This window comes from Corvus kubaryi, unplaced genomic scaffold, assembly GCF_017639235.1.
Source record: "Corvus kubaryi isolate FWS band 111438036 unplaced genomic scaffold, C.kubaryi_AGA036_p1.0 71, whole genome shotgun sequence".
NCBI classification, from domain to species: Eukaryota; Metazoa; Chordata; class Aves; order Passeriformes; family Corvidae; genus Corvus; species Corvus kubaryi.
This window is the reverse complement of record NW_024582059.1, coordinates 20,058,725-20,067,040: the sequence shown is the minus strand read 5'-3', so window position 1 is coordinate 20,067,040 and position 8,316 is coordinate 20,058,725. Positions and strand designations below refer to the sequence as shown.

At 41.7% G+C, this 8,316-nt stretch overlaps 1 protein-coding gene across 1 annotated transcript in view; it reads right to left on the bottom strand.

Annotated features, from left to right (window-relative positions):
• Window positions 1-382: 382 nt before the first annotated feature.
• Window positions 383-8,316, bottom strand: part of COQ2 (coenzyme Q2, polyprenyltransferase) — an 8,790-nt gene continuing 856 nt past the window's right edge. The window contains exons 2-8 of the mRNA XM_042050048.1: window positions 8,174-8,300; window positions 7,918-8,084; window positions 5,398-5,519; window positions 5,080-5,165; window positions 4,055-4,188; window positions 3,409-3,597; window positions 383-968 (exon numbers count right to left, since the gene is read on the bottom strand). Of these exons, the coding sequence (XP_041905982.1) occupies window positions 855-968; window positions 3,409-3,597; window positions 4,055-4,188; window positions 5,080-5,165; window positions 5,398-5,519; window positions 7,918-8,084; window positions 8,174-8,300 (939 nt within the window). The 3' untranslated portion in view covers window positions 383-854. The remainder of the gene's footprint in view (window positions 969-3,408; window positions 3,598-4,054; window positions 4,189-5,079; window positions 5,166-5,397; window positions 5,520-7,917; window positions 8,085-8,173; window positions 8,301-8,316) is intronic.

The following is an 8,316-nucleotide window of genomic DNA, read 5'->3' as shown; positions in this document are numbered from 1 at the left end:
ATAAAAAAATGTCAACAGTTTGCATGATAAATTTATAGCCCAAGGTCAACCACTGGTCACACACAGCTCTGGGCTGCTCTGTTTTTGTTTTCAGTCCTTAGTCTGTGTTCCAGTCACTCTTGACAAACAAGCTCAGCTCACTCTGTGCAGGCAACTTTGCAGAAGCCTGTTCTTTTCACATGGAAAGCACCCACTGCAACAATCACAGCAAGAGCAGAAAATCTTCTTAAATACTTCTCTATGGACTCCTTATTGTGGACCTCACACACTCAGAGTCCTCACTGCTCCTAGACATCCCAGGAGAAAAACAGTTATTGCAGTTCTTCCATGCAGCAAGCTCCAACTCAAACTGAGAACTACCTTTGTAATAAACCAGACCATCAAACATGTACAGCCAGATTTTATTTACATCCAGGAATCATTTTGCATTTTTACACTTGCTGTCACTAAGAGACACCTGCTTCATATAAAATCTTGGGTTCACAGTCTCCAGAGCTTTGAGCAACCAAGTGTTTATCACCTGTCACCTGGGAGAGGTGGCATGCACTGCACACTAGAGCTTGGTTTGCTGATACCACAGGACCAGCAGAGGAGCTTCATTTATTGGAGCTTCTATGCAGATTGAAGTTATTGACATATAACCAAAACTTTAATTGTAGAATTATCTCAATTGCATGATTCCATAAACAAGAATGTTCCCACCAGCTTTTATAAATAAACAATATAAAGCAGCTATACTTATATTAAAAGTGTTTTTCTTCTTACAATACTTACACTTTAGTTAGACTAAAATATAAGTATAGTGATTTCAACTATCTGTTTTCTGAAGGCTCCCCTACATTTTTAAAGTCTTTTCACTTCCACAGATTTCCAAGCACAATCCCTATGAAGAGCAGAATTCCTACAGTACGATTTGAAGCAAATTTTTTCCAACAGTCTTCAGGCTTGTCCATGTCCAAAGTGTAAATCTGCAAAAGCACAGTGCAACATAACAAGATTATTATTCTACAGACTCATAAATATCTGACACATCACAAAATGATCTGCAACTTCAAAAAATTATTCTTAAATTCCTACGTCTACCCTTACCTCCACAAGAAACAGGAATACTCTGTGCTTAAAATTTTTTTTGCCTAACTGGCATCTGTGTTTGACAGATTTATTCAACATACAGCAGAGAAGTCAAGGATCTCATATGAACATGGTTCCCAGGCCATTTCAATGGAAGACTATATAAACAGCCTGGTTACTGGTGTATCTGGTTTGATATTTAAAAGTGCAAAAATATCTGGGCATGTCAATAAATCTCTTTGAGGTTTTCCTCAGTTGGTTGCCACCTAATTCTTCGATGTAGCTTTAAATAAAAATAAGCCCCCCAGAACATGCACTTTTCTATCTCTGCTGCAAGGTGGTGTTCCATGTTCCAGTAGAGACAATGCACTGGAGAGCCAGCAGTGAACCAGGGTAACTGGAAAGCACAGGGGAGTGCCAGGCCCTGCCTTGCCACACAGGGCTGGTTCAGTCCAGTTGCTCTTAGCCAAGTTCATGCAATTCCCTTCCAAACAAGAACCAGGACACCTGCAACAGCAGCCAGAGAGCATGGCAGCTCCCTGCTGTGAGTCACAACTAAAAGTAAAACAAACAAAAAAAAACCAAACCCACAAGATATAGCAAGAGCAAAGTTACTGAAAAATATTGCCAAAACCAAACTTCGGTGCCAAAGTCTTGAGAAGGATAACAAGAGGGAACGTTGAGCAAAATGAGTGAAAAGATTAATAGAGAAGGAGCCCCTAAAACCTCAAACCTTGCACTTCAGCCTTTGAAAAAGCTAAACCAGAAAGTATTTGGCTGAAAGAAGTGAAACCTACCCCAGAAAACCTGCTTTATTTGTGGTTGTACAAAGAAATCAGGGTTGGGTCCTGACGAAATCATCAAAAACACTTCACAAGCTTCTAAAATATGATGTGATCCACACCCTTAAGAACTTGTCAGCCCCTCAGACACTGGGGACTTGAAACACTGAACTGACACATAGAACTCAACAGCAGCCAAGCTATACTTTCAGAAACACAAGGAAAGTAAAAGATACTATTTTTCTGTTGGCACCCTTCTTGAGAGGGATATAATTTGACATCATCATGACCCAAATTCCTCTGCCTCAGGCAAAAATTCAGTGAATTAAGGAATCCTGGTCCTCAAGCATCTTACTCAGCTTTCTAAACTCAGTTAAGCACACGATCAGAAATCCTGAACAAGAAGGTAAGCATGAAAACATTTAAGCAGGACTAATATTAAAATAATCACTCAAAAAGAAGCTACTCTATGGTTGGTACACAGAACAGTTCTTCTATTGTGACTTTGGCAGTCCACACGATTGTGAATTCTCCATCAATTACACTCATTAGGTCTGCATCCTCACTTATAAAGATTCTTAAAAGTGGTTTCCACTCATGCCAAAACCACGGCATAAAGCCTCACTAACAATTCAAACTGTAAATGATCGTGCAGTGGATGTAGTATTCTTTCCCTCATACATTTCCAAGCACAGTCACTAGGAAAACAGCAGCTGAGTGCCAGAGTACATCACCACAAGAATTCACTTACTCAGATATATGTTTAATATCCACGCATGAGCATTAAAATGCAACATATGACCAACATGTTTTAAAAAGTCCCACATTACCACAGATTGAACTGCTTTAGACTGGCAATGGTTTTACTACTTGCAATACACAACCTCTGCCACCATTTACCTATCAAGACCAGCAATTAATTTTTGAAGAGAACTGACCTGTCACTTACTACAAGACTGTGTAACACAGCTGTTAGGATTCAGAAAGAACAAGGTAACAAGATCCTATCTGCATCCTTTACTGAAAAAGCTAATTTCTTTCTTTCTGTTATGCATAAAAATTTCTAAACTAATGCAACTACAAGACTGAACTTAATTGTCCTCTGCTATAAAAAGAACTCTGAGCTAGAACTGTCAATTAACACAAAATTATAATATTAACATCTGCTATTATATGTGCCAGACACTGCAAGAGCCGAATCAGAACAGTCAACACCACAGTACTTTGTAGCTTACTGAGGTGGATCTAGCAGCAGCTGCTGCTGGGAGTGAGGAGAAAAGCATTTCCTTGAGGTCACAACTTAATGTGTGCACTTCTGTTGGTTATAACAGACTGAAAGCAGTGCTCCGCTGTTTGTGGTCAGGACCAAAGAGCTCTTCAACCAAAAGGTCTGCAAAAGGTACTTAAGAGGACCAAGCTTATTGTCAGAAGACTTCAGTTCTCATTACAGGAACTGTTTTGCATGGGTAGCTCATGAATTGATGGGGGTTGAAGAGTGCTCTGACTTCTTAGTAAGAACTTCCACATGGAAAAAGTATAAATAAATCCATCAAACCTGGTGTGCTAGATGAGCCCCTACGGCAGCTACAGCCGAGTAATACGGGAAGGTTTGATTGCAATTCATCCCTGCCACACACAAACTCAGGAGCATGGCCAGGCTGAAGCCACTGAGCCACTGCTTCGTGTCCTCCTTGAACTGCAATGCAGTTGACTTCACACCAATCATGATGTCATCCCTCTTATCCTGAAATGAAAGGATGAATTAGCAGAAAATCCATAATCCAATGCCACTTCATAAGAAAAATAAAAATGGGGGACTTGCTTAAATTTCCAATGCTTCTTACTAGGAACCCAATTTAAGAGCAGTTGTAGGTCCCCACATTACAATTTAAACTAGAAGGTTGGTCTTAGAGCTGCTTTAGCAGCCGAGAGTTAATACCAACATCAAAGTTATTTACACAATATGAAAGTGTGAGAGCACAAAGGGCATTTTACTTCCATCTTTCCACCTCATTTGTAAAACCTTGGCAAACAGCAATAAAATATTGAAGGGCTGAGACTTCTTTGGTGCTGCTTCAGCTCAGCTGAAGGGGAAGAACTGCAAGAGGTTAGTTCTGCTATTTGACAATGAACTTGTAAATGACACATGCAAACTTGTGTGTTTAAACACAGGCATCTGGAATGTCTCACTGTTACCCTACCTGATGTGCATAAATGGTGTCGTACACCAGTGTCCACATGACTCCAGCAAAGTACAAGGGCAAACACACAGACCACTCACACGACCCTCTGATGGCAGACCAGCCAAGAAGGGCTCCCCAATTAAATGTAAGTCCTAAAAACATCAGGAGAATTTAAAAAAAAAAAAAAAAAGTTAGAAGAATGCCAGCAGCAATTAAATATTATTTATTTGAGGGTGTACTGTATCAGCAACTTTTTGTATAATACTGGCATCTCTATTTTTCTACTGCTTATTTTCAGACAGGTAATAAATATAAGCTATTTGACATTAAATACTCTGGACATACAAGGAAAAATACATATACCACACATTTTTCCCTAATTTAAATTTGACTTCATTAGTGTAGGGCAACATTTGCACAGAACTATTCCAGAATATTCAAACGACAGGTCTGAAGGTAAAATGCTCAGATGTCAGTGTAACAAAAGATGTCAGCATAACTGGCTGCAAAACAGTACACAGCAGCCAACTATGGTACTTCTGGGCTGAAAATAACAATTTTGATTAAAAAAACCCCCTGAAGACAGCTGGAATATGAAAGCCAATATACACAGGTATGTTTTAGTAGCTCAGCCTAAAATACAAGCACCATCGGTATCTGTCCAGGAGTTATTTTAGAAGCTGAAGACTGAAATGCTGTACAGACAAATCTGTATTTAAGAAGGGTTTTGAAATAACCCCAAAACCATATCTCATTCTCAAATGACTAATATTTATTTCCTCCCTACTTTTCTTCCTCCTATCACTCTATCAAAACAAGGAACTGATTTCTAACAAAAAAACCCCATCTAAAGCCACACATCAACTCTGATGCCTGATATAAATGAAGAAGCTTGTGGCACAACAGAGCTTTGTGTACAAGTTATTTCTATTTTGATATAAAGTTTAAAAAAATCTGATTGCTAAAGCTCAAATATTAATTTGTAAAACACTCCAAAAACTACAGCTGAAATAAAAAAACCAGTAAAAATATTTCCATCTCACCCAAAACTAGCTGTGGCCAGTATGTTATTCTCTTCATCAGAGGGTAGGTGACCACAAGGGATAAAGAGGCTGCTCCCAGAATGATACTGTGGAAAGTACCAAAAGGATTATTGTTTGCCAGGCTAAAGATTGATAGATGTAGTGCAGCATTACAGGATCTGTACATGGTACTGAACTAATTCTTTTCCTTTCAACTACAATTCCATGACTAATAACCTCCTCCCTCTGACCCCAACACCTTTTCTGCTCAAAATCTCTGTGCTTAACCCAGGACCCAGAACCAGCCTTTAAAAACCAAAAAGATAACTCATACATCACCTATAGTAATTCAGACACAGAAGTACACAGAGTGCCAGGCTGAGCTGTCCCCCGAGAAAAACCAAGGACTGAAAAGTGGAGATATCTCCAGCTGCCAGGGGTCTGCTTGCTGTCCTTGCAACCTAAAAAATGGAAATAGTATTACCACCAGGTACATCTGCAAGTGATGGGCAATTTTTGTTTGTTACATTGTTTTTACAATGTTTTGTTTCCTATTTTCTGAGGAGAAATGAAAGGGCCCTAATTTTGTTGCTGACTTTTGTTTCTCTCTAATGGCATTTTCAGAATCCAGTCCTATTGATGTGGAGTTAATAGCTGTGAAATGACAATTAATTTAATCCTATCTGGGATACAGTGGAGTTTAGAAACTCTGTCTGGAACAAGAAATCATATAAGTAAACTCTAAGAAAAAAACAAATATCAGAAAAAAAGTTAAAATAAATGAATGGTGAGTTACTTGCCAAAGGTGACCAATGCTGAAAAACCCCAAATGACTGAAATTCACCTCAACATGAGGAAGAACTTCTTCACACTGAGAGTGGCAGAGCCCTGGAACAGGCTGCCTGGGGAGGTGGTGGAGTCTCCCTCTCTGGAGACATTCCAACCCCACCTGGATGTGTTCCTGTGTGACCTGCTCCAGGTGACCCTGCCTTGGCAGGGGGTTGGACTGGATGATCTCCAGAGGAGCCTTTCAACCCTAATGATTCAGTGAAATTGTGCATGTCAATGAAAATGGTGTCAAGTCCATTCAAACAGGTTCAAAAGCCAACTTTTTACAGAATATTATGTACATATAAAGTGCCTTGCCTATGCTTTAATAATGTGAATTTAAATATACTCTTTTAGCTTGCTCTCCCCCCTGCCATCCGGTTATGTTAAACACCAAATACTGCTTTTGCAGTTTAAACACACACTTAATATATCTGTGACCAATTCCACTGCACGGTGCAACCAAACATGGGATGTTTCACTTAAAGAAAACATCCCCCAAATAATCAGTAACACGAAATCTAAATCACAAACCACCATCACCTACACCAGCCCACATCCTGCTCTTGGCCTGGCCTCGACTCTATGACACTTGTGTTGAAGGCAGCCCTTTAAGGTACTCCAGAAAAAGCTGTGAAGGCAATTTTTAAAACTTTCCATCTAACCACACATAATGCATAAATTAAATCATTATACTGAAATTCCCTCTTACTTATCACACCCCCACATCAAATCTGTTTAGCATATGTAGTTGTTAACATCTTCCAAACCCTAAACCATCCAAAGCTGCCACAAATCCCATCCTGATTGCCTGCCTTCCCAACAGGACAAATACAAATGCCGTAGTAAGAACTTCATATGATTGGATATTCTGTGTCTTGCATGGCCAAAACCCAAACTCCAAAACCAGAGGAACAAAACAGGAACAGAAAACAGGACGAGCAAACAGTGACGCATCACCAGGACATTCCCCTCCAAGCCTGCACCTGTGCACATTTCAAAATCTGACACTGGGCACTGCCTTTTTGCTTATTTCCCTCTTCTGAACAAATGGGAGATGATAATTGAAAAATACAACATAAGAAAAGGAGATTAGCTCAGGGTTGGGCATGATACTCTGAAAAGCCAAAATTAATTATACAACAATACAAGGAAACACTGCTCCTAAAATTAAGGGGAAAAAAAAAGTGGTCCTTGGGTAGGTTGTAACTAGCAAGTATAGCAAAACAGCGTTACTTGTTTTGTTCTGTCATGCAAAACAAGGTCGAGAAATAAACTTTTTCAAGTACTACCTACAGCTGACAACAGCATGTATTTTATCTGACACAGAGGTGAGTATTCCAGAAGATTTATTACAGTCCTGGACAGAGAAATGTTATACAAAATAAAGTAATTTCTACTATTTTTGGAGGAAACTTAGATTAATTGTGTGCATCTCAGATAGAAACATGGAGGAATTCCTGAACCTGAGGCCTGTACTCAGCAAGTAATCACTGATGATGTTCGTGTACTTCAGTGCCTTCAAGATCCTTTGTGCCTGGCTAAGAAAAAATAGCATCTGTTAAGTGGAGTCACCCTCCCTGGAGACATTCCAAACGCAGTTGGATGCATTCCTGTGTAACCTGCTCCGGGTGAGTTGGCCTTGGCAAGGGGGTTGAACTAGATCATCTCCCGAGGTCCCTCCCAAGCCTAAAAATTATGTTTATTCCGTGATCATGCAGATGAGTGGGCACATGCTTGGTTCACTGAATCACAGAAGGGCTGTAAGACCAGCTTGTTCCAACCCTCGTGCAGTGGGCAGGGACACTTTTCACTAGACCAAGTTGCTCAGAGCCCCATCCAACTTGGCCTTGAACACTTCAAGGGATGGGACATCTAAAACTTCTCTGGGCAACCTGTTCCAATGCCTCACCATCCTCACAGTGAAGAATTTCTTCCCAATATCTAATCTAAACCTACTCTTTCAGTTTGAAGCCATTCCCCCTTGTCCTGACATGCTCGTGTCAGCAGCCTTGCTCCATCGTTCTCTACCTGTCTGTCATAGTCGCGGTCCCACATGTCATTGATGGTGCAGCCGGCCCCTCGCATGAGCACGGCTCCCGCGCCGAACAGGGACAGCATGTGCCAGTCCGGGAGGCAGCCGGGAGCGGCCGCCAGCCCGATGCTCCAGGTACACGGTAGGTACAGCAGCCACGTCCCTGCGGGGAGACAAAACCCGCGGGCGGGCTCAGCGGGGAACGGGAGCCCACGGGGTGCACGGGGCCCTGAGCCTCCCCGCCACGCTCACCGGTGGGCTGGTGCAGCCGCATGAGCCGCAGGTACGGCTGCAGCGGGGCCGGCGCGGCGCGCACCAGCTCGGCCGCCGAGACGGCGAGCCTCACCGCCCCCGCCACCCCGCGGGCGCCCGTTCCCCGCTGAGCCCGCCCGCGG